Raw genomic sequence first — 25,809 nt, 5'->3', positions numbered from 1 at the left:
AGGCAGCCTCCTTACCTCTTTTATGCCTCACTTTGATGGCCTCGGTTGTCCTGAGACTTGGGTGATTAGCCAAAGCAGGATGTGGCGACCCAAAAGGGAAAAAGAATTCATATCTAGAGCCAAAGACTAACTGGAGGCTCTGTGTTTGCTTTTTTCCTTTTAACCTCTGAAGCAGGAGCAAGTAGAAGAGATGTGTTCCTCTCCCCGGCCTTTCTCCATCACATGGAAATCAATAGCCCATCCTGGGACTCCTTTTCTCATCGTTTGTGTTTTAATTTGCCACGGTCAAATCCACCCGGAATTTGTGGGGGTCTCTTCCCCTCTCCTAATAAAGTGGTCTTCTGAGATTTAGGGGATGGAGAAAAGGATAAGGGCAGCTCTTATCTCACTGACCAGGGGAAGATGGAAATTGAGACTGAGACTTCTAGACTGTGAGCCCGTTGTTGGGTAGGGACCGTCTCTATATGTTGCCGACTTGTACTTCCCAAGCGCTTAGTACAGTGCTCTGAACACAGTAAGCACTCGATAAATACGATTGAATGAATGAATGAATGAGACACTGAAGTCAGCATCGCTCCACTTCTTACCCAACCCCACTCCCCACTGTCCTCAGAGATGAAGTCATCTTCTCTGGGGTAGGGGCGGGGTGTGTGTGGGTGTGTGTGTGGGTGTGTGTCTGTGTGTGTCTGTGTGTGCGTGGTGACTTAGGTAGCCGTGGGGGACAGGCGGGGAGGGAGAGTGTACAAAAGGTGGTCCATTGAAATCCACAGACTCCTAAGTGAATCCCTTTATCGACTGTCAGCTCTCATTCCCTCCCATGTTTCCTTTTTCAGCATTCATTACAGTGTTCTGTACCCACTAGGTGCTTAATAAATACTATTACTACTGATGGGGGTGAGGGCTGGGCAAAATATAGCATCTACTTGCCTCTCCAACCTCGTCCAGAACAAGTAAATATGTATTACATCTCTATATAGGTATACAAATAAAAATAAACGTATCTCCTCCCCGCTCATGAGAGGACCTCTACCCAGCAAATTAGCTTGCTTATAAGTGTGGACACGGCATCATGGATTCTTTATAGAATAAATGCCGTAACAACTCTATTGACAGGTTATGAAAACACATTTCTGTATGCACCGCTCTCTGAAGCTTCTCAAAACTCATCAGGTGGTCCTCTAGCCAAAAACGTTTCTAGGAAGTAGAGGAGCCAAGTGAATGGAGTGGTGGAGGGGGTGGGGGGCGTGGGGAGGGGCAGGGAGGTCAGTGACTGGGGAACATTACACCCATCAGGAATCTCCGCTAATGATCTCAACGGCCATTCCTTCCCTCTGATCATCACCATTCCTCGGTGCTGTCTCCTAAGGCTGCTGCTTTTTCGTTGGCTTCCACCCAAGTCAGAGTAGGAAAAGGATGTCTAATCGTCAAGGAAGGAGAACAGAAATCTGCGCCTGTAGACCTTTCTAGTTGGGGCCAGGCTCACCCCTAGGTGCCGAGAAATGGGCTCAGCGGGCCCTGGGATTCAAACCAGCTATTATTTAAAGGGGGGGTGGGGAGAGTAGGGACTCTGTTGATCACTTATTCCTCAATCGTAAACAGAGTACACCAACTCCAAAGACTCAGAAGTCAGCTAGAAATTGGAAAGCGAAGAAGCAGCATGGGCCCGGGGGGTCAGAAGGGTCTGGGTTCTCATCCCAGCTCTGCCACTTGTCTGCTGAGTGACCGCGGGCCAGTCACTTCACTTCTCTGGGCCTCAGTTTCCGCATCTGTAAAATGGGGATTAAGACTGTGAGAGCCCCATGTGGGACAGGGACCGTGTCCAACCCGATTAGCTTGTATCTACCCCAGTGCCTGGCACATAGTAACAGCTTAACAGAGACCATTTAAAAAAAAAAACAGCAGACTTCAACAGGTCCTAAAGTCGGGGAAGGGCTGGGGGCAATGACGGAGGGGAGGAAAGGCTATTTCTCAAAGAGCCAGGCTGGGGCCCAAATGGCGGGCCGCTAAGGCCGGGAGACTTCCAGGACTCTGCAATAGATAAAACCACAATCAAACGTTTCCTCCCTGAGTGCGACCTGACTCACCACCACCACAGCCCAAAGAGCGGGCGGCAAACGGAGGACTCCTTCGGTTTACAGACGGAGGCCGGGGAGGGCAAGGGGCATGCCCCAGGACTCACAGGAAGCTGGAGGAGATTTGAGGAAGAGGACCTGCTGGTTTTTGCAGTCTTGGGCTGTCTCTCCCCCAAGTACGACCCAGTGGACCGACAGGCAGACAGAATCCTGGGGGTAAGGGCCACCTGCCAGGCAGTCAATGGGAGAAGACGGCCGGAAGGCTCCAGAAGCACAAACGATATGGCAAAATAACTCAACAGATAAAAAGAAAAGGAAAAAAAAAAAAGAATCCCAGACACACAAGCCCTCCAAGACAGATACTGATCTTTAATTTAAAACAGAGTGAGTTTATTCATGAGGAAAACAGTGACAGAATACCCCTGGGACTTGGCGTTTCGGGCCGACGATTAAAATTGCATTAAAAAGCCAATGGGGAGGGGAGTCTTAGAGGGGATGTGGAAAAAGAGCTGTCGATTTCTTGACTTGGTTTAAAAATATTCACCTTCGGGGGAGAGAGCGAGGAGGAGGGGGAGAGGAGGAAGACGGCCGCTTATTAAATTAGGTTTCAGAGGAAGCGGTTTACAGTTTCCCGGTCTCGGGGCATGTGCTCCTCTTTTTTAAATGGTCCCGGCGAGGCCTCCAGAGGGGTTTGAGTGATGGTCACGGAGTGCACTCGGGGACGAGGGGAGATTATTTCATCACCAGATAAAAGGGTGGCGGCGGGGGGAGAAAGGGAATCTGCTTCCAACCGATTGGCATCAAAACCTGAGGTATTTCAAATTGCACAGGCCCACCAGCGCGTGTGTACCACAAAAGGCTGTGAGCCCCACGTGGGATAGGGATCACGTCCGCCCCCAAAGACCTACCCCGGGGCTCGGCACCACGGAGAGCTCGAAACAAATACCATTATCACTCCTGTCAGTATCACTACCATCGCCGTTGTCGTTCACGGAGGGATAGGCAGAGTGCAGACCGCGAGGGGCTTTAGACAGCCTTGTAAAATAAAGACCTTTACCTGCATCCCACCTTAGGTGCCGGCGAGCAGAACGGAGGGGAGCCGGAGAGGAAGCGGGCCGGACCTCCCGCCCGCTGACCCGCGCTGGCGATGAGACCGATCCGACGCCCCCGCTGGGTCTCGCGTCTCTCCCTTCCTTCCCCTCTTCCAGCCGTTGGCCTCTGCCAGGTGAAAGGCCGCCGGGCTCCTTCCGGGTGGGCACGGTCGCGGCCGGCGGACCTCAGCCGTCGATGGCCCGCTTGGGTCGTTTGGCCTGGCCGCTTTCGTCGTCCAGGCGGCAAGACGCCTCCCCGGGGTGGACCGCCCCCGCGTCCCGCCGGGACCCCGCCGGGAAGGCCCGGCCGGCAGCCAGCACTTGGCGGACGGTCACGTTGACGCGGGAAGTCCGTAGGTAACTGGCGCAGACCTGCCAGTCATCCTCTGAGCAGGGCTCTGCCACTGACCCTGCCGGGAGGGCTTCTGGGAGCGGACCGTCCAAGCAGCGGGGCAAGACCGTGCCCTCAAGGTTGGGAAGGACCCGGGGCACGGCGTGGTTCAACAGGCGGCTGAAACCCGACATGACCATGATATCCCCGCTGTGCACGAACATGGCGGTGGGGGCTTCGTCCCTCTTCAGCCCACCCAGTAGGAAGATGGCGGATTGCCCGAAGCTAGAAAAAAAAATCATGCGACAGACAGAAAGAGAGAAAGAGAGCAATGAGAGAAAGCCTCGTCGCAGAGGCCGAAATTTGAATCGTCGCTATCAGTACAGCCCTGGCCAAGGACAAGGGAACTTAGAAAAAAAAACAGAGTATAATTTAGTTCTAATGTCCATCCTTGCTTAAACGATCACCTTAGCGAGAGCAGCACGCACAGTTTAGTCCTGGCAAGGTCCCCCGAAGACGCAAAGTCGTTCATCGGGGTTCCAGCATTGTACCGGAGCACCGAGCTCCTCTTAAATGGCCACGACGCGAGCGCCGCTCACATCGTTCGACTCTGATCGAGAGGCCCCGTGGGCCAGCTGCACACCTAGACGGACACTCTCCCGGCCTTGGCCAATGCTTGCCACCTCCGATCGGGCCATTTGCCGTGTTGTCACAGGGCTGGGGGACGGCGGGGCGATGGTGCCCTCCGCCTTGCCTAGTTTGAAACACAGCAGCTTGTCGGGAGATGGGCCAACAGGAGAGGCTGATCTCTGCATGTGCATTTGTGTGCTGGGGAGAAGGGGGTTCTAAGAGGTCTATATGCACGCTCGCTGCAACTCGTGATGTGTGCGAGGGCGTGTGTGTGGAGAGGTGGTTCACTTCTCTCTCACTCTGTTGCAGCAAACTTACTACAATAAACAATCTCAAGAGCTAAAATTCTAGTGAGAATATGAGCTGGAGAGAGACAGGAAGTTTTGTAGTTTTAGGTGGCGGTCTCCATTTGTACTACATGGAGCAATCAATTAATCAATCAATCAATCAATCGTACTTATTGAGCGCTTACTGTGTGCAGAGAGTGTGAGTTTCTTGGTCCTTTGAGGAGTGCCGTGATCGGGTTCTACTTGAATTCGTTTCCGATCTCTGTCGCTACCCCGGATCTCAATTCCACACCTCCTTTCTCCGCCAGGCTCCTACCACAGATACATCTGAATATCCCGTCAATTCGGACAGGCGGTTTCCCGACCGCTTCGATTCTTGGCCCCATCGGGTCACCCCCTCCACTGCCTCTTCTACACAGGTGGCTGATTGTACGGTCCACCTCCTGAAGCCGAGACAAACTCATTTCACTTCGCTCGTGACCGCTTCAGAGGCCTCTAGTCACAGCAAGTCACTCCGCCTTTCCGACATCCGACAGAAATTGTGCTGCCCTGCTAACGTGGACCGGAAGCAATGCGATACGGTGCCCCACCCGCCGAATCCCTCTAAATCCACCCAGAACCCTAAATCCACCCAGTAACTTGTACATATTTACTATTCTATTTATTTTGTTAATGATGTGCATTTAGCTTTAATTCTATTTGTTCTGACAACTTTGACCCCTATTTATTCATTTATTATTACTCTATTTATTTATTATTACTCTATTTATTTATTTATTATTACTCTATTTATTTATTTTACTTGTACATATCTGTTCTATTTATTTTATTTTGTTAGTACATTTGGTTTTGTTGTCCGTCTCCCCCTTCTAGACTGTGAGCCCACTGTTGGGTAGGGACTGTCTCTATATGTTGCCAACTTGTACTTCCCAAGCGCTTAGTCCAGTGCTCTGCACACAGTAAGCGCTCAATAAATACGATTGATTGATTGACTGATTGTTGGGTAGGGACCGTCTCTATTTGTTGCCAACTTGTTACTTCCCAAGCACTTGGTACAGTACTCTGCACACAGTAAGCGCTCAATAAATACGACTGACTGAATGAATGAATGCTTTGGGATACCTGAACGACAGGAGAGGTCTGGAGTGATCGAGCTCCGATCTGTCCACGTGGATCCCCAGAGTAGAGTCTAAGCGATAGTAATTCAGGATTCCCGCTTCGGCTCGGAAGTCCCGAAAACCACACGCGGCCGCCACTTGCTCCGAGAGGAACGCCAGGTCCGAAGGGAAGGGGCTGCAGTGATCGGCGGAGTATTCCTTTGGAGGAGAAAAAGGGCACGATACATACACATGACGCCATCTCAGAAAACGGAACGCAGGCAGAGCTGATGCCATTTTTAATTTGGTCCCGGCGCTGGTTGTTGAGGTGGACGCTTTACTAAGCTTTGGGGTACATATGAGATAACCAGGTCAGACACGTTCCCTGTCTCACACGGAGCTCAAAGTATAAGAAGAGAGAATGGGTATTTCAGCCTCATTTTACAGGTGAGGAAACGTGGTAGAACTGGGATTAAAACTCAGGTTCCCTGTTGCCCAGGCCCCTGCTCTTTCCACTAGACCATGCTGCCTCTCTCTATCTAGCCTCCTGTGTCGTTCCGGAGCACATTTACATCATCACAGCAAGTGCCCCACCAATATCACCCTACTCCATTCGTAGCCAAGGGGGATTTTTTTGGGTCCAAAGAGGCTAAAAGCAACTAAAACATCCCGCCAAGTTTGGCCTTGGTTTCTTGGCCTTCCGAAAAAGGTTTCGGGGTGGGGGGAGCTTCAACAGTGAGGGGTCCGCTAACTGTTAGCCCGGGAACTGGATGAGACGGGGACCACTGTCTCTAACTGTGGCTACCGAAAAATCAGTCATTCAACCGAAGTGCAGAGCACTATACTAAGCGCTTAGGAGAGTACAACAGAATTAGCCGTCCCGTTCCCTGCCCATAACAGGCGGGGAGACAGAGGGGGAGATGGACACTAGTAACTCAAAATATATAATTTAAAGGTGTAGAAGTGCTGTGGGGTTGGGGTGAATATCAAATGCCTAAAGGTCACAGATCCAAGTGTACAGATGACAGGGCAGGGAGAGGGAGCCGGGGAAAAGAGGGTTTAATCGGGGAAGGCCTCCTGGAGGAGATATGACCTTAGTAAGGCTTTGAAGGTGAGGAGAGTAGTGGTGTGGCGTACAAGGAGGGGGAGGGAGTCCCAGGCTATGGGCAGGACGTGGCTCGTGAGAATGGCAAGTTCTTTTTTTCAACGGCATTTGTGAAGCACTTACTATGTGCTAGGCACTGTACTAAGCTCTGGGGTAAATACAAGATAATCAGGACCCACTTGGGGCTCATGGTCTTAGGACAACTATGCAGCGATAAAGACCTCTGGCCAGAGAAATCTCAGTACCTTACTGTCCCAGTTGTAGTGGTAACCCAGGGTGACCCAGCGCAGTTTCTCCAGCAAACTCCGAGGCTCCCGTTTGTTCACGTCTTTAGTCCTGAAAATAAGTCAACAGAAAGATTTTCATTTCAGGTGGCGACTGCATGTTGCGAAGCACCTTTAATCTGAGACCCACCGCGTGCTCTTTTCCCTTTATCCTTGGCAAGCCCCATTATCAGTTTTGCAGATGGGGAAACTAGGGCACAGAGGCAATGATTTGGCCAAGATTCAATAGCAGTTCAGTAGCAGAGCCGGAAAATGGCTCCCATCATTTCTGATTCCTAATCCCCAACGCTAAGCACTCTGCTGAAGAGACTCTAAAGAAAAGGATGAGTCTCCAGGGCTTCTCAATAACAACAAAAGCTAGGCCAGGAAAACAGCCTTGATCATTTATAACAAATGCAACCAAGGGTGCTCTACGTGAGTGGTGACTTGGTGAATAGTGAATGTTCCATTTTGATTTGCCGGGTGACTTTGCTATTAAGCATCGCTATCGCCACTTTTGCAATGGTGATGGCTCGCTGGAATGCCTGGTTGGGAAAGACACCTCTGGTGAAATATTGTGCCGAAGCAAAATTTACCAGTTGACGGTCTTTTTCCCTGTGCACATAAGGATACGTGGATAATTGCGATCTAGCTCACAAGGGTCCATGGACTTGATTTGGTTTCAGACCTCCTCGGAGTCAAATCTTAGAAGCCTTCTGGGGAAAAAAAAAATGCAAGGTGTCCTTTCTGCAACTGTACCTGGTCTAGCCTACCTGACAATTCGGCAATTGCTTTCTTGAAGGGGAGACCCGGTAAATTCTGCGGCTTATCCTTTTTTCCCCCTTCTTTTGGTTAATTTCTAGCTAGTCAATTCAATGGTAAACAGTAGTACGTTTACTGGATCTATGTGCCCTATGTGTCCACTCGATTAAGCATCTAAGAAATTTGGGGAGAGGTTCTTCTAAAATAGAGATGGTCAACAGTTCCACATATGGCAGAACAGAAAGTGCAAACCATTGCTGTTTAACTTCAGCTGTTCTTCTAGGCCCTAAAACCAGTATAAATTTAAACATATACATGTCAGTTATACTGTTAAGTATCAACATTTTAAATATATGAATTAGTTACAAATCCAAACAAGTACCTTCATAAAAAGTTTCAACTCTTGAAATTTTTGTTAACTAGAAAAAAAGAGGGGAAACACCAAGTCTTATGGGGGTACTTTGTGGGAGGGGAAGCTGATGTTGGGGATAATAAGTAGCCAGTGAAATGAGTGGTAGATTTGAAAGTGAAAGAACACCGTCAGCTTTTTCATTTGCCTTTGGAGAATGCAAAGGTGGTGGACACCCAAGGACACCATAAAGATTTTAAAATGAATACTGTGTATAGTAAGATCTGTTATCTGGCACCATAAAGATTCTAAAATGAATACTGTGGATAGTAAGATCTGTTATCTAGCGCTCAATAAATATGATTGATTGATTGATACTCACAGTAAGGGTGGCTTTTCAGACAAGAGACAGCTATTTAGGGGAAAGAGAAAAGGTTTTCCAGATTTCCAAACTAGCTTTCTCCACCAACGACCATTCCCGGTGGAAATGAAGTTGCAATTACTCTGGGAAACAGACGATACCAGCGTCATTTTCCTTCGTTGCAACCGGGGCCAGCTCCATACACCTCATCTGCCTGAACCACCCACTGTGCTGCACACGTCCGTCCGTCAATCGCATTTGCTGAGTGCTTACTGTGTGCAGAGCACTGTACTAAGCGCTTGGGAGAGTATGATATAGCAATAATCAGACACCTTCCCTGCCCGCAATGAGCTTACAGTCTAAGCAGGTATACCTCCGACTCCCCATTCATGGGGGGGCAGTGGGGCTGATGGGTCCCACAGATAATGGCATTAGTTTCACCCCAGCCCACCACCCCCGACCCCCAATTTGGGAGGAAACCATGTGACTATGGTACAGTTAGAGCTCGGAAGAAAGCAGCAACAGCGGGAATCTGCCCTGGAGGATGTGTATGTGGAAAACTTTCCCAGCCCTTGCCTGTGCCATGCCTGACAAACTGGGGTCATCAGACCCTTATTTTCAAAAGCACCCAATTCAATCACCACTGCAACGACTAGCGCAGCTCCCGTAGGAAACTGCTCAGTCGGGGAGTAGCGGCGAGGCTTAGAGGAAAAAGCACGGGCCTGGGGTCAGATGACCTGGGTTCTAACCCTCATGTCTGCTGTGAAACCTTGGGTGAGTCACTTTGCTTCCTCTGTGCCTCAGTTCCCTCACCTGTAAAATGGGGATTAAGACTGCGAGCCCCATGTGGGACAGGGACTGTGTCCAGCCCAATTATCTTGTATCTACCCCAGCGCTAGTACAGTGCCAGATACACAGAAAGCGCTTAACACATACCACGCATTATTACTGTTATAATTATTATTAAGAGGTGACTTCAAGGGATCTGTGCCATTTTACAAGCCAGAGTAGCTGTCCCTTGGCCGTAGGCAAGACATGATGAGGCGACCGAGTGGAAATCTTACTTCTGGGCGCCCCTCTTTAATTTCTACCTCCGCACTGCCTGACAGCTGGACAGCCCGGCTACCAGAACGCTTTCTCCTCCCGCTGTGAGTGTGGGAGGGACACACCGACACCTTGGAAGCTGCTGGAAACTCCCGCTGCCTGGCTGACACTTGGCTCCCTCTCAGAGATGGCCTAATTTAACGATTTAGTCATTTTCATTTTCAAATGAAATGTAAATTTCTATCTGTTAAGCACCGCTCTAAGCGCTGGGGTAGACATGAGTTAATCAGGATGGACACAGTTCCTGCCCCTCACGGGGCTCATGGTCTAAGTAGGTGGGAGAACAGGTACTGAATCCCCATTTTACTGGTGAGGAAACTGAGACACAGAGAAGCTAAGTGACTTGCCCAGCGTCACACAGCAAGCAAGTGGCAGAGCCAGGATTAGAACACAGGTCCTGGGACTCCCAAGGCTGTGCTTTTTTTCCACTTGGCCACGGTACTTCCCACCAGGGTGCTGAGTCTCCAGTATGCTCACCCGCTGCTACTTCCTATGGAGGAGAATTACAAAGAGGGAGTATGACATCCTTGTACTGGAAGGGGAAAAAATATATATATATATCTAATTCCCAGATTAAATATATGGCGAATGGTAAAAATTGCAAGCTCTGATTTTGGCTGCACTGTGAACCTGAAGTCTACGCGAATGGATGGCTTATGGCTTGTTAGGCGGGGCCTGTTTAAAAAAGGGCCACCCTTTATTTCCCTTCATAACATTATCATCAGGGTGGCCAAAGTCTAGCCGGCTACACCTTTAGACCACCTAGTTGTTTCATTCATTCAATCATATTTATTGAGTGCTTACTGTGTGCAAAGCACTGTACTAAGTGCTTGGGAGAGTACAATATATAAACAGACACACGCCATGCCCAACGATACAGTCGGAGGGTTTCAATACCCTATGGGATTTTTTATTACTGTGCTGCTGTGTTAAACTACTTTATCACTCCAGAGACAGCTGAGAGCTCGGGATTTTGCCAATTTAATTGGAAAGGCACCTGGGGATCTCTTTGGAGGAAAGATGCCAGACAAACGTCTGATTTAGCAGGAGCGGGAGGATTAAAAAGAGCAGTCCTGGGAAGGTGCAGCTGGGCTTGTGATGGAGTTGAATTCCAGAGGGGAATAATGAATCTTATCACTTGCAGTAAGCGATGATATTTCAGGCCGCCAAACCTCAGATGGAGTTCACACATCTGCTCTGAGAAGGAGCACGGCCTAGTGACTACAGCCCAGGCCTGGGAATCAGAAGGACTTGGGTTCTAATCCCAGCTCCGTTGCTCGTCTGCAATGGAGGAAACTGCAGTTATTGAGGGGACAGTGAAGGGGCAACAAAATTGTCAGCGAAGAGGGTGGAGCAGGAGAAAGGGATGGATTTTAGGCCAATGAGGTCGGTGACCTCCGAAACGGTTCCTCTTTTCACCAGGGGACACTGGTCTTATAGCGAGTGGAGTACGAAGGGGGAGAGTGGCCTGCGATGTTACAGCATCGGTCACGGGCTTGCCCCAAAGGCACGTGCCGAGAGAGGAGAGCAAGCGAAAAGCGAAGAGGAAAAGGGCTGAAGCTGACAGGAGAGAGTTCACCTAATGCCTGATGATGGAGGCTACAGTGGAACTTGGGCAACTGGCTTCAGAAAGGGGTGGTTTAAATGCTTTTGGCATAAGGAAAGCAACAGTGGGAGGAAACCGGCGAGAGGATAAATTTGTCACTTTCCCTCCAGGGCTATGAGCATCCTCAAACCCTCCCACAATGAGACTCCATCTCTCCAAAACCAGCAGACGCCCGTTGGTCATAAACAATTAATGATAAATAAATCATTTTTTATTAATGTCTGCCTCCCTCTCTGGACTGTAAGCTCATGGTGGGCAGGGAATGTGCCTGTTTAATATAATGGCGTACTGTCCCCTAGCACTTAGCACAATGCTCTGCACTCAGTAAGTGCTCAATAAATACGACTGACTCTCCACTAGCTCCCTCCTTCCTGTCCATCCACTCCCGACACCGGCCGACCCGCCGGTTTGCACTCTAAGCCGGCCCCAAGCTAGCCTTCTAACTGAATCTTCCTCCCACTTCTTGCACCGCTGACTGACAGCTCACCCCCCTCCCTCCTCTTTACATTCAGTTTCAAGGTTTGCGAAGTTACGTGTGTTGACGAAATCTAGACCTAAAAAAGTGTTTGACCTGGAGACCTTTCGCGTGTTAGCCGATCACGCTGCTACGCTACGGAAACCTCATGCTCCACCTTCGAAGCTCTCTTGAAAAAAGGCCTTCTCCACGAGGTGCCCCCCAACGGACTCCCGCCTCGCCAGTCCCGTCCAATCCCCACACCCGACGCTGACGGGTTTATCCGCCGATTTCTTCACCTCTCGCTTCCTTGAGCTGTTACCCAACTGGAGTTTTCTGCTGTCCCGACTGTGCGTATCGAATTTGTGTCTGCCCATCACCCCCATTGGACGCTCGACTCCCGTCGGACAGCAACCCAGTCTTTGACTTTGTACTGTCGGCTCCCAAGCACTTAATCGAGTCTGGACTCTTAAGGTTGCTCTGCACACAGCAGACGTTCAATACACGTGACTAAACGAACTCCTCCAGGCTCATCTCTCTCTGCCTCTTCCTTTCTCCCTAGGGGAGCAGATTCCTCTCTTCCTCCACCTTCTGCCCAGTTGTTCCCGCATTTCTAGCTGCCCGCTTTTCCCCTCGTCTCTGCCTGCGCTCCCACAGGCCCCTTCTCCTAGACAGACCTCCATATCACCACCACCCTCATGTAACATTCCCCTTTGAAACTCCTGCACGGGATTTCTCTTTTCCGCCTCACCGAGCCACGCCCCTCTTTCTTGAACCTTTACCGAAATGCTATTTTCTGCCTGACATCTTGGCAGGCTACTGCTTCCCTCTCCCCTTCCTCCCTTTCCCACGCTCAGTTCCAGCACTTCATACTAAGCCCTTGCGTCCAAATCCCTTCACTCTGTTGCTTCTCCTGCCTGAAATTATCATCATCATCATCATCAATCATATTTATTGAGCGCTTACTGTGTGCAGAGCACTGGACTAAGCGCTTGGGAAGTACAAGTTGGCAACATATAGAGACAGTCCCTACCCAACAGTGGGCTCACAGTCTAAAAGGGGGAGACAGAGAACAAAGCCAAACATACTAACAAAATAAAATAAATAGAATAGATAGGTACAAGTAAAATAAATAGAGTAACACATATGTACAAACATATATACATATATACAGGTGGAAATTATCTTCGTGTCTGTCTCCCTCGCTGGACTGAAAGTTCTTCCAGGGCAGGGATCATGCCTACCAACTCTATGGTACTCTCCCAAATGCTCAGTACATAGCCCAGCACAGAGTAAATGCTTAATAAATTCCACTGAATAAATACACATTCTAGTCCTCTCAGTTCTTACCTTTGTGAGCCTAAAGGCACCCCTTTTAGACTGTGAGCCCACTGTTGGGTAGGGACTGTCTCTATATGTTGCCAATTTGTACTTCCCAAGCGCTTAGTACAGTGCTCTGCACATAGTAAGCGCTCAATAAATACGATTGATGATGATGATGATGATATTATAGATTTCTATTATTTACAGTCCTGCACTATTCACCTAATGGTGTGCTTGCTTTACTTGATTTCCCCTGTGGGACTGAAAGCCCCTTCGGGGACCAGTTCTTGTCTAGAGAAGCAGCGTGGCTTAGTGGAAAGAGCCCGGGCTTGGAAGTCGGAGGTCGTGGGTTCTAATCCCAGCTCCGCCACTTATCGGCTGTGTGACTTTGGGCAAGTCACTTAACTTCTCTGTGCCTCAGTTGCCTGATCTGTAAAATGGGGATTAAGATTGTAAGCCCAGGTGGGACAACCTGATTACTTTGTATCTACCCCAGCGCTTAGAACAGCAGTAAGCGCTTAAATACCATTATTATTACTCTGCCCAAAGTGGGTGGTCGCTAAATACTACTGATAATGACCCAGCAGCGGAGAGGATGGCCCTGAAGAGTTTGCAGTGAGGGGGCAAATTTACCTCAAGTGCTCCTGGCTCTGTGCCCACACATTTCCAGTCTCTTGGGCAGACAGGTGCTGGTCCAGGTTACACACGTTAGGCTTCTGGGAATACAGCTTCAGGCACTGCTTCACCCAATGCCGCTGGTAACCGGGGAGGAAGGGGTTGGGGATAAAGATGAACCCTATCCAAGTCAGAGAAAAGAAAGGTATTAAAAGGCAAAAATGTTCTGCCATAACTGGCAGCTCAATCAGTCAAGCGCGTATTTTGTGCAGGACGCTATACTAAACGTATGAGAAAGCACAAGGACACGGGGTCTGATCTTGGCTCTGCCACCTGCTTGCTTCATGATCTTGGGCAAGACATGATTTGGGGCAAGTCACAATTTCTATGAGCCTCGGTTAACTCACCTACAAAATGGGAATTAAAACTGTGAGCCCTTTGTGGGACAGGGATGGGGTCCAACAGGATTATCATATATAATAATAATAATAATGATGGCATTTGTTAAGCGCTTACTATATGCAAAGCACTGTTCTAAGCGCTGGGGGGGATACAGTGTGATCAAGTTGTCCCACATGGGGCTCACAGTCTTAATCCCCATTTTTACAGATGAGGTAACTGAGGCTCAGAGAAGTTAAGTGACTTGCCCAAGGTTACACAGCAGACTTGCGGTAGAGCCGGGATTCAAACCCATGACCTCTGACTCCAAAGCCCGGGCTCTTTCCACTGAGCCATGTGCTTAGTACGGTGCCTGGCATATAGTAAGCGCTTAACAAATACCACCCCCAAAAAAAGAAAAAAAAGAAATACAGTTCATAGACACAATTCTTGCTGTCATGGAGTTTACAGTCTAGAGGGGTAGAATGACTTAAAATACACTACAGGTCAGGAAAGCCAACAAATATAAGGATATACATGTATATGCTAAGGGGTTGGGACAAATACATGAGACAGGTGGTCAAGAAGGAAAATTGATCGGGGGCGGAGTGGGGGGGATGAGAGGTTAGTCCAGGAAGGCTTCCTGGAGATGTGATTTCAGTAGATCTGTGAAGACAGAGATGTGTACGGGGAGGGAGTTCTTGGACTCTGTTCAATGCCTGCTATGCGATCACGACAGGTCACTTTGCTGTAAGCCTCAGTTACTTCATTTGTATGATGGGGATTAAATCCTACTACCTCCCACTTAGACAGCAAGCCCCGTGTAGGGTAGGTACTGCGTCCAGCCTAATTATCTTGTATCTACTCCAGTGCTTGGCATATAGTAAGTGCTTAGTACAGTGGTTTGCACACGGTAAGTGCTCAATAAATACGACTGAATGCTTAACAAGTACCCTTTCAAAACAAAGAGCAAGAGAGTCAGAATTTGAAACAGAGCAGGCCTCAAAACGCACATGACAAACGCCTAACGTGGACGAGACCGTTGGGGACTTCTGCCTTTTAGTCTCTGCCACATTTCTGCTGTGTGACCTCGGGCAAGTCACTTTATTAGTCTGTGCCTCTATTCTCTCATCTGTAAAACGGGGAATGAAGTCTGTGAGCCCCACGGGGGACATGGACTGTGTCCAACCTGATTAACTTGTATCTACCCCAGCGCTTAACGGATACATTTAAAAAAACAACAACAAAAAAACCCAAAGGAAAGTCTTTTCTGCTGCGTCTGCATCCATCAAGATTAAGATTGTGAGCCCCACATGGGACAACCTGATCACCTTGTGTCCTTCCCAGCGCTTAGAACAGTGCTTTGCACATAGTAAGTGCTTAACAAATCCCAAAATTATTAATTATTATTATTATCTGCACCAAAAGCACGGCCCACGGCCGCTACCTGTAATCTCTAAACTACGCTAACGCTGGAAGATCAGTCCACACTACTTCGACAAGTGACTCTCGCTGTAGGCAGGGAATGGGCCTGTTTATTACTGCACTGTGCTCTCCCAAGGGTTTAGTACAGTGCTCTGCACGCCGTAATTGCTCAATAAGTACTGACGGTCTAGAATGAGCCCCTCCCCGAAGTTGTCTTTCGGAGGCAGGTAAAGTGGTACGGACCCGGGTAGCCTTCCAGGCCATAGGCTTGCCACTGACTGACTGGCTGCAGGCCTGCTCGATGGGCATCTTGCTCGCTGACCAACGATTCGCTTAGCCGAGACTTGAAAACCTGGCGGGGGGGGAAAAGGAAAGTCGGGTTAATTGGGGTACGTATTAAATCAATCAATCAATCAATCAATCAATCGTATTTATTGAGCGCTTACTGTGTGCAGAGCACTGGACTAAGTGCTTGGGAAGTCCAAGTTGGCAACATATAGAGACGGTCCCTACCCAACAGTGGGCTCACAGCCTCGAAGGGGGAGACGGAGAACAAAACCGAACATATTAACAAAATAAAATAAATAGAATTAAACCCTTAGAATGTGCTAGGCGCTGGAGTAGATACAAGATAACCATTTCAGAACCTGCATGGCCTAGTGGAGAGAGCCTGGGAATCAGAAGGACCTGGGTTCTAATCTCGGCTCCACCACCTGTCGGCTGCGGGACCGATTCATTCATTCAATCGTATTTATTGAGCGCTTACTGTGTGCAGAGCAATGCAGAGCAATGGCTTCTCTGGGCCTCAGTTACCTCATCTATAAAACAGAGATTAAGAGCCCCACGTGGGACAGGAACCGTGTCCAACCTGATTATTACTATTACTCTATTTATTTATTTATTTTATTTGTACACATCTATTCTATTTATTTTATTTTGTTAGTATGTTTGGTTTTATTCTCTGTCTCCCCCTTTTAGACTGTGAGCCCATTGTTGGGTAGGGACTGTCTCTATATGTTGCCAACTTGTACTTCCCAAGCGCTTAGTACAGTGCTCTGCGCACAGTAAGTGCTCAATAAATACGATTGATTGATTGATTAGCTTGGCTCAACCCCAGTGCTTAGTAGGGTGCCCGGCACACAATAAGCGCTTAACAGTTATCATAAAAACAAACTAAAAGACTCAGTCCCAGTTGCACCAGGGGCTCGCAGCCTCAGAGGTGAGAGCCATTTCCCATTTTACAGGTGAGGAAACTGAGACACTGAAAGGCTAAAGACTAGCTCAAGGCTGGAGGTAGAACGGACATCGGAACCTGTATCTCCAGATAATAATAATAATAATAATAATGATGATGGCATTTATCAAGCGCTTACTATGTGCAAAGCACTGTTCTAAGCGCAGGAGAGGTTACAAGGTGATCAGGTTGTCCCAAGGGGGGCTCGCAGTCTTAATCCCAATTTTACAGATGAGGTAACTGAGGCCCAGAGAAGTTAAGTGACTTTGCCCGAAGTCACACAGCTGACAATTGGCAGAGCCGGGATTTGAACCCAGGACCTCTGACTCCAAAGCCGAGGCTCTTCCACTGAGCCACGCTGCTTCTCTGATGAGACAGATCACTGGCTCTGTCTCATCTGCCTCTCAGCTGCCTTTGACACTGTGGACCACCCCCTTCTCCTCAACACGTTATCTGACCTTGGCTTCACAGACTCCGTCCTCTCCTGGTTCTCCTCTTATCTCTCCGGTCGTTCTTTCTCAGTCTCTTTTGCAGGCTCCTCCTCCCCCTCCCATCCTCTTACTGTGGGGGTTCCCCAAGGTTCAGTGCTTGGTCCCCTTCTGTTCTCAATCTACACTCACTCCCTTGGTGACCTCATTCGCTCCCACGGCTTCAACTATCATCTCTACGCTGATGACACCCAGATCTCCATCTCTGCCCCTGCTCTCTCCCCCTCCCTCCAGGCTCGCATCTCCTCCTGCCTTCAGGACATCTCCATCTGGATGTCCGCCCGCCACCTAAAGCTCAACATGTCGAAGACTGAGCTCCTTGTCTTCCCTCCCAAACCTTGTCCTCTCCCTGACTTTCCCATCCCTGTTGACGGCACTACCATCCTTCCCGTCTCACAAGCCCGCAACCTTGGTGTCATCCTCGACTCCGCTCTCTCATTCACCCCTCACATCCAAGCCGTCACCAAAACCTGCCGGTCTCAGCTCCGCAACATTGCCAAGATCCGCCCTTTCCTCTCCATCCAAACCGCTACCCTGCTAATTCAAGCTCTCATCTTATCCCGTCTGGACTACTGCACTAGCCTTCTCTCTCATCTCCCATCCTCGTGTCTCTCTCCACTTCAATCCATACTGAATGCTGCTGCCCAGATTATCTTTGTCCAGAAACGCTCTGGACATATTACTCCCCTCCTCAAAAACCTCCAATGGCTACCGATCAATCTGCGCATCAGGCAGAAACTCCTCACCCTGGGCTTCAAGGCTGTCCATCACCTCGCCCCCTCCTACCTCACCTCCCTTCTCTCCTTCTGCAGCCCACCCCGCACCCTCTGCTCCTCTGCCGCTAATCTCCTCACCGTACCTCGTTCTCGCCTGTCCCGCCGTCGACCCCCGGCCCACGTCACCCCCCGGGCCTGGAATGCCCTCCCTCTGCCCATCCGCCAAGCTAGCTCTCTTCCTCCCTTCAAGGCCCTGCTGAGAGCTCACCTCCTCCAGGAGGCCTTCCCAGACTGAACCCCTTCTTTCCTCTCCCCCTCGTCCCCCTCTCCATCCCCGTCTTACCTCCTTCCCTTCCCCACAGCACCTGTATATATGTATATATGGTTGTACTTATTTATTACTCTGTTTATTTATTTATTTATTTTACTTGTACATTTCTATCCTACTTATTTTATTTTGTTGGTATGTTTGGTTCTGTTCTCTGTCTCCCCCTTTTAGACTGTGAGCCCACTATCGGGTAGGGACTGTCTCTATGTGATGCCAATTTGTACTTCCCAAGCGCTTAGTACAGTGCTCTGCACATAGTAAGCGCTCAATAAATACGATTGATTGATTGATTGGCTCATCCAGAAAGTAGCCTCGTGGATACCGCACTGGCCTGGGAAGCAGAAGGACCTGGATTCCAACCCCGGCTCCGCCACTCTTCTGCTGTGTGACCATGGGCAAGTTGCTTCACTTCTCGGTGCCTCAGTTACCTCATCTGCAAAGTGGGGATTAAGACCATGAGCCCCATCTGGGACACGGACCGTATCCAACGTGACTGGCTAGGAGTTAATGCAACACTTAATACAGTGCCCGGCACGTAGTAAGTGCTTAGAGAAGCAGCGTGGCTCAGTGGAAAGAGCCCGGGCTTTGGAGTCAGAGGTCATGGGTTCAAATCCCGGCTTCGCCAATTGTCAGCTGTGTGACTTTGGGCAAGTCACTTCACTTCTCTGGGCCTCAGTTACCTCATCTGTAAAATGGGGATCACGATTGTGAGGCCCACATGGGACAAACTGATCACCTCGTACCTCCCCAGTGCTTAGAACAGTGCTCTGCACATAGTAAGCGCTTAATAAATGCCATCAGTATTATTATTAAAAACTGTGAAAAAGCCTGGAAAATAATCACTGCTCTTTTTACTCCGAGGGAGGTGCATGCACCCGTCTTCTCCCCAGAGCTCCAATCAATCCACCGTATTTATTGAGCGCTTACTGCTTGTAGGGCACTGTACTAAGCGCTTGGGTGAGTACAACACAACAATGTGATAGACACACTCCCTGCCCACAACGAGTTTATAGTCTAGAGGAGGAACCCCAGTGGATAGAGCACAGGCCTTGGGAGTCAGAAGGTCACGGGCTCTAATCCTGACTCTGTCATGTGCCTGCTGTGTAGCACTGGGCAAGTCACTTAGCTTCTCTGTGCCTCACTTACCTCATCTGCAAAACGGGGATTGAGACTGCGAGCCCCACGTGCGGCTTGCTTGTATCCACCCCAGCGCTTGGGACGGTGCCTAGCGCATAGTAAGTACTCCCAGACTGTGAGCCCGCTGTTGGGTAGGGACCGTCTCTATATGTTGCCAACTTGTACTTCCCAAGCGCTTAGTACGGTGCTCTGCACTCAGTAAGCGCTCAATAAATACGACAAAGAATGAACTTAACGAATAGCATAACCAATTGGGTCACAAGACATAGCCCAGCAACTGGCTGGTACCTGCAATTAGGTGTCCAGCCCCGGCTAGCTTGGACTCTCCAAGCGCCCTGAGTTCCCCCTGGAAGCTCGAGAATCTGTCTGAGAATCCTAGGGATTGTGCTGGAGGAAATTAGGATCCCAGCTGATTTGGGCCCAAGGAGGAACTAACTCAATAAATGACGGGGGTGGCTTCTCTGTTTCCCTAAAAGATGATGGGTGAAGCCTAAATGCTTGCGCTATTTGTTAAGCCTTTATTATGTGCCCAACACTATAATCAATCAATTCCATTTATTGAGCGCTTACTGTATTAAATGCTCGGGAGAGTACAATACAGAGTTGGTAAACAGGTTCCCTGGCCAAAATGAGGAGGAGAGACAGACATTAATGTAAATTAATAAATCATGGATATACTGTACTAAAAATTGAAGCAGGGTGGTGTAGTGGATAAAACCCGGGCACGGGAGACAGAGGACCTGGGTTCTAACCCCGGCTCTGCTACTTAATAGTAATAATAATAATAATGGCATTTATTAAGCGCTTACTATGTGCAAAGCACTTGCCCGGTGTGTGACCATGGGCACGTCACTTAACTTCTCTGTGCCTCAGTTTCCTTAACCGCGAAATGGGGTTTCAGTACCTGTTCTCAGACTGTGAGCCCCATGTGGAACAGACACTGCATCCGACCTGATTAGCTTCTATCTACCCCAGACCTTAGAACGGTGCTTGACACATAGTGCTGCACACAGTAAGCGCTCAATAAATACAATTGATTGACATAGGAAGCACTTAAATACCATAAAAAAAAGCACTGGGGTTGATACGAGACGGTCGGGTCAGACACAGTTCGTGTTTCACGTGGGGCTCACAGCCTAAGAAGGAGGTAGAACAGGTCCTGAATCCTTGTTTTACAGGTGAGGAAACTAAGTCCCAGAGCAGTTGAGTGACTTGCCCAAGGTCACACAGCAGCCAGGACTAGAACCAGGTTCTTTAGTTCCCAGGCCTGTGCCCTTTCCACTAGGCAACGTGGCTTTTGGCTAGCAGGGAGGGGATCGGTCTCGGTAAAGCGTCTGCCCTCAAAAGAATAACCGAATGTAAGGGGGAACGCCTCACAGGTTCTTGGGGGGCCTGAATCAATCAATCAATCAATCAATCAATCGTATTTATTGAGTGCTTACTGTGTGCAGAGGCCTGAAGAGCCAAAGGGGCAGCTACAGTCGTACCCGTGATGCCCAAGCGTCGTTATCTCAAAATAAGAGAATTCCTTCCAAATGACTGCGACAGCTGGAGAGAACTCAAAGTCAGGATAATTCCCATTTGTCTACACTTACAGGGAGTCTGTTCCTTTTCAACACCAAAGACTCGAGGGTTCATCACAATACCCGCTGGGACACTAAACTCACAAAAGGCAGAATGTGTAAGGTCTTTGTCAATCCCCTGGCTGCTTCACTACCCAAGAGCTGGCACCTTGCTTTAATAATAATAATAATAATAATAATAATGGCATTTATTAAGCGCTTACTATGTGCAAAGCACTGTTCTAAGCACTGGGGAGGTTACAAGGTGATCAGGTTGTCCCACGGGGGGCTCACAGTCTTAATCCCCATTTTACAGATGAGGTCACTGAGGCCCAGAGAAGTTAAGTGACTTGCCCAAAGTCACACAGCTGACAATTGGCGGAGCCGGGATTTGAACCCATGACCTCTGACTCCAAAGCCCGTGCTCTTTCCTACTGAGCCACGCTGCTTCTCTTTCGCCTCAGATGTTCAGCAAAATCCTGTAGTACGACGTACTGAAGGCATACTGAAACAAACTGAAAACTTGGACTTCCCAAGCGCTTAGTACAGTGCTCTGCACACAGTAAGCGCTCAATAAATACGATTGATCGACATAGGAAGCACTTAACAAATACCATAAAAAAAAGCACTGGGGTCGATACGAGACAGTCGGGTCAGACACAGTCCGTGTTTCACGTGCGGCTCGCAGCCTAAGAAGGAGGTAGGACAGGTCCTGAATCCTTGTTTTACAGGTGAGAAAACTGAGGCGCTTAGTTATTGAGCGCTTATTGAGGTGCTCAATAAATACGACTGAATGAATGAATGAATAGGCTCGCATCTGAGGGTCACGGAGAGAAGCAGCGTGGCCTGGTGGAAAGAGCTCCTGGCCGCTAAATCCGGGCTCAGCTACTTGCCTGCTGCGTGTCCCCGAGCAAGCTCCTTAACGTCTCTGGGCCTCAGTTTCCTCCCCCGAAATTGGGGATTCGATCCCTGTTCTCGCTCTTCCTTGGGCGGTGAGCCCCACGCTGGGCCTGGGACTGACCCAGTGCTTAGTACAGTGTTGGGCAGATAATAGGGACTTAACAGACACCACAGTTATCATCAGCGAGCCTCTCCACCAGGAGAGGCGGGGGGACGCCGGGTGTGAGCCTTTCGGATCGACTCCTCGGGCGATTGTGGCACGTCTCGAGGCCTTATGATAACCGTGGCATTTGCTGAGCGCTTTCCGTGCGATGTATTAAGCGATGGAGTAGTTACAATACGATCGATACGAAACAGACACTGACCCATTCGACCGAGAAGCAGAGTGGCCTCCGCATGGATAGAACACCGGTCTGGACTTCAGGAGGACCTGGGTTCGAATCCCATTTGTCTGCTCTGTGACCTTGGCCAAATGACTTCATTTCTCTATGCCTCAGTTTACTCTGTCTATACTGCAGGGATTAATGCCGTGAGCCCTGTGTGGGACAGGGACTGTGTCCAACCTGATTAACTTGTATCAACCTCAGTGCTCAGAACCGGGCCCGGCATGTAGTAAGCGCTTTAACAAATACCATACTGATTGATCAATCAACACTACAGTCTCCTAGACGGTAAACCTCTTGTGAGCAAAGAAAACAACTAATACAACTCTGTTCTATAACTGTGTCTTTTTTGTTTGTTTTTATGGTAATTGTTAAGGCACTGTACTAAGCACTGGGGTAGATACAAGATAATCAAGCTGGACACGGTTCCTGTCCCACATGGGGCTGTTGATCTTAAAACCAAACCCCTCTAATCCAGGCTTTGCCATTTGTCTGCTGTGTGACCTTGGGCAAGCCACTTAACTTCTCTGTGCCTCAGTTACCTCGTCTGCAAAGTGGGGATGAAGACTGTGAGCCCCACGTGGGACAACCTGATCACCTTGTATCCCCCCCCCAGTGCTTAAAACAGTGCTTGGCACATAGTAAGCGCTTAACAAATGCCATCATCATTATTATTATTTTCATCCGCTCCCCCTGCTCTACCCCCCTCCCCGCCCCACAGTGCTTGTGTACACACACACACACACACATATATATATATATATATACATGCGTCCATAATTCTATTTATTTATATTAATGAAGTGTACGTGTCTATAATTCTACCTATTTATTTTGATAATACAATGGGGATGAAGACTGTAAGGCTCACGTGGGACAACCTGATGACCTTGTATCCCCCCCAGGGCTTAAAACAGTGCTTGGCACATAGTAAGCGCTTAACAAATACCATCATCATTATTATTATTTTCATCCGCTCTACCCCCCTCCCCGCCCCACAGTGCTTGTGTACATATATATACATATATATATGCATATATATGTATATATATATGTGTCCATAATTCTATTTATATAGAATTCTATACATATAATATATATAAATATATATATACAGTGCTTGTGTACATATATATATATGTATATATGTATATATATGTGTCCATAATTCTATTTATTTATATTAATGAAGTGTACATGTCTATAATTCTACCTATTTATATTGATAATACAATGGGGATGAAGACTGTAAGGCCCATGTGGGACAACCTGATGACCTTGTATTCCCCCAGCGCTTAGAACAGTGCTTCGCATGCAGTAAGCGCTTAACAAATGGCATTTTTACTATTATCCTCCCAGGGTTTAGAACCATGCTTGGCACGTAGTAAGCGCTTAACAAATGCCGGCATTATTACAGAATGGGGATGAGGGCTGTGAGCCCCACGTGGGACAACCTGATGCCCTTGTATCCTCCCCAGCGTTTAGAACAGGGCTTGGCACGTAGTAAGCGTGCACACAGTAAGCGCTCAATAAATACAATTGAACGAACAAATACCATCGTTATTATAGAATGGGGATGAAGACTGTGAGCCCCACGTGGGACAACCTGATGACCTTGTATCTGCCCCCAGGCATTTAGAGCAGTGTTTGGCACATGGTAAGCAGTTTACAAATGACATCATTATCATTATTAACCCCTCAGTGCTTAGAACAGTGCTTGGCACATAGTAAGTGCTTAACAAATGCCATCATTATTACAAAACAGGGATGAAGACTGTGAGCCCCACGTGGGACAACCTGATGACCCTGTAAACCCCCCCCCCCCCCACCCAGCGCTTAGAACAGTGCTTGGCACATAGCAGTGTGGCTCAGTGGAAAGAGCCTGGGCTCTGGAGTCACAGGTCATGGGTTCAAATCCAGGCTCTGCCAACTGTCAGCTGTGTGACTTTGGGCAAGTCACTTCACTTCTCTGTGCCTCAGTTCCCTCACCTGTAAAATGGGGATTAAGACTGTGAGCCCCCCGTGGGACAACCTGCGAACCTTGTAAACTCCCCAGCGCTTAGAACAATGCTCTGCACATACTAAGCGCTTAATAAATGCCATTATTAGTATTATTATTATTAACAAATGCCATCATTATTACAGAATGGGGATGAAGACTGCGAGCTCCACGTGGGACAACCTGATGACCCTGTATCTCCCCCAGCGCTTAGAACAGGGCTTGGGATGTAGTCAGTGCTTAACAAATGCCATCGTTATTATAGAATGGGGATGAAGACTGTGAGCCCCACGAGGGACAAACTGATGGCCTGATATCCCCCCAGCGTTTAGAACAATGCTTCGCACATAGTAAGCACTTAAATGCCATCATTATTATTATTATCCCCCCAGCGCTTAGAACAGCGCTTGGCACGTAGTAAGCGCTTAATAAATGCCATCATTATTACAGAACGGGAATGAAGACTGTAAGGCCCACGTGGGACAACCTGATGACCTTGTATCCCCCCCAGCGCTTAGAACAGTGCTTGGCACGTAGTAAGCGCTAACAAATGCCATCATTATTACAGAACGGGAATGAAGACTGTAAGGCCCACACGGGACAACCTGATGATCCAGCGCTTAGAACAGGGCTTGGCACGTAGTAAGCGTGCACACTGTAAGCGCTCAATGAATACGATTGAATGAACAAGTGTCATCATTATTATAGAATAGGGATGTAGACTGTGGGCCCCACGTGGGACAACCTGATGTCCTTATATCCCCCCAGCGTTTAGAACAATGCTTCGCACATAGTAAGCACTTAACAAATGCCATCATTATTATTATTATTATTATCCCCCCAGCGCTTAGAACAGTGCTTTGCACGTAGCAAGAGCTTAACAAATGCCATCATTATTATAGAATGGGGATGAAGACTGTGGGCCCCACGAGGGACAACCTGATGGCCTTATATCCCCCCAGCATTTAGAACAATGCTTCGCACATAGTAAGCACTTAACAAATGCCATCATTATTATTATTACCCTCCCAGCGCTTAGAACAGTGCTTCGCACGTAGTAAGCACTTAACAAATGCCACCATTATTACAGAACGGGAATGAAGACTGTAAGGCCCACACGGGGCAACCTGATGCTCCCCCTCCCCAGCGCTTAGAACAGGGCTTGGCACGTAGTAAGTGTGCACACATTCATTCATTCAATTGTATTTATTGAGCGCTTACTGTGTGCAGAGCACTGTACTAAGCGCTTGGGAAGTACAAGTTGGCAACATATAGAGATGGTCCCTACCCAACAGCGGGCTCACAGTCTAGAAGACTGGGCACAGTAAGCGCTCAGTAAGGGCACAGTAAGCGCTCAATGAATACGACAATGAACAAGTGTCATCATTATTACAGAATAGGGATGAAGACTGTGGGACAACCTGATTACACCCCTCCCTCCACTCACTGCCCAACCTGACTTGCTTGCCTCCATCTGCCTCTAGCTCCCTTTATGGGCTCCCACGTGCCTCTGCACTCAATCAATCAATCAATCGTATTTATTGAGCGCTTACTGTGTGCAGAGCCCTGTACTAAGCGCTTGGGAAGTACAAGTTGGCAACATATAGAGACAGTCCCTACCCAACAGTGGGCTCACAGTACAGAAGGGGGAGACAGAGAACAAAACAAAGCATATTAACAAAATAAAATAAATAGAATAGATATGTACAAGTAAAATAAATAGAGTAATAAATCTGTACAAACATATCTACATCTATACAGGTGCTGTGGGGAAAGGAAGGAGGTAAGATGGGGGGTGGAGAGGGGAAC

General features: G+C 48.6%; 1 protein-coding gene across 1 annotated transcript in view; it reads right to left on the bottom strand.

Annotated features, from left to right (window-relative positions):
* Positions 1-2,421: 2,421 nt before the first annotated feature.
* ALKBH1 (alkB homolog 1, histone H2A dioxygenase) overlaps positions 2,422-25,809 on the bottom strand; it is a 27,116-nt gene continuing 3,728 nt past the window's right edge. The window contains exons 2-6 of the mRNA XM_038762816.1: positions 15,497-15,605; positions 13,469-13,631; positions 6,859-6,949; positions 5,534-5,727; positions 2,422-3,779 (exon numbers count right to left, since the gene is read on the bottom strand). Of these exons, the coding sequence (XP_038618744.1) occupies positions 3,350-3,779; positions 5,534-5,727; positions 6,859-6,949; positions 13,469-13,631; positions 15,497-15,605 (987 nt within the window). The 3' untranslated portion in view covers positions 2,422-3,349. The remainder of the gene's footprint in view (positions 3,780-5,533; positions 5,728-6,858; positions 6,950-13,468; positions 13,632-15,496; positions 15,606-25,809) is intronic.

Source organism: Tachyglossus aculeatus, chromosome 1 (genome assembly GCF_015852505.1).
Source record: "Tachyglossus aculeatus isolate mTacAcu1 chromosome 1, mTacAcu1.pri, whole genome shotgun sequence".
In the NCBI taxonomy this organism is placed as follows: Eukaryota; Metazoa; Chordata; class Mammalia; order Monotremata; family Tachyglossidae; genus Tachyglossus; species Tachyglossus aculeatus.
The sequence above is the reverse complement of the archived record's forward strand: the minus strand, read 5'-3'. Positions and strand labels throughout refer to the sequence as shown.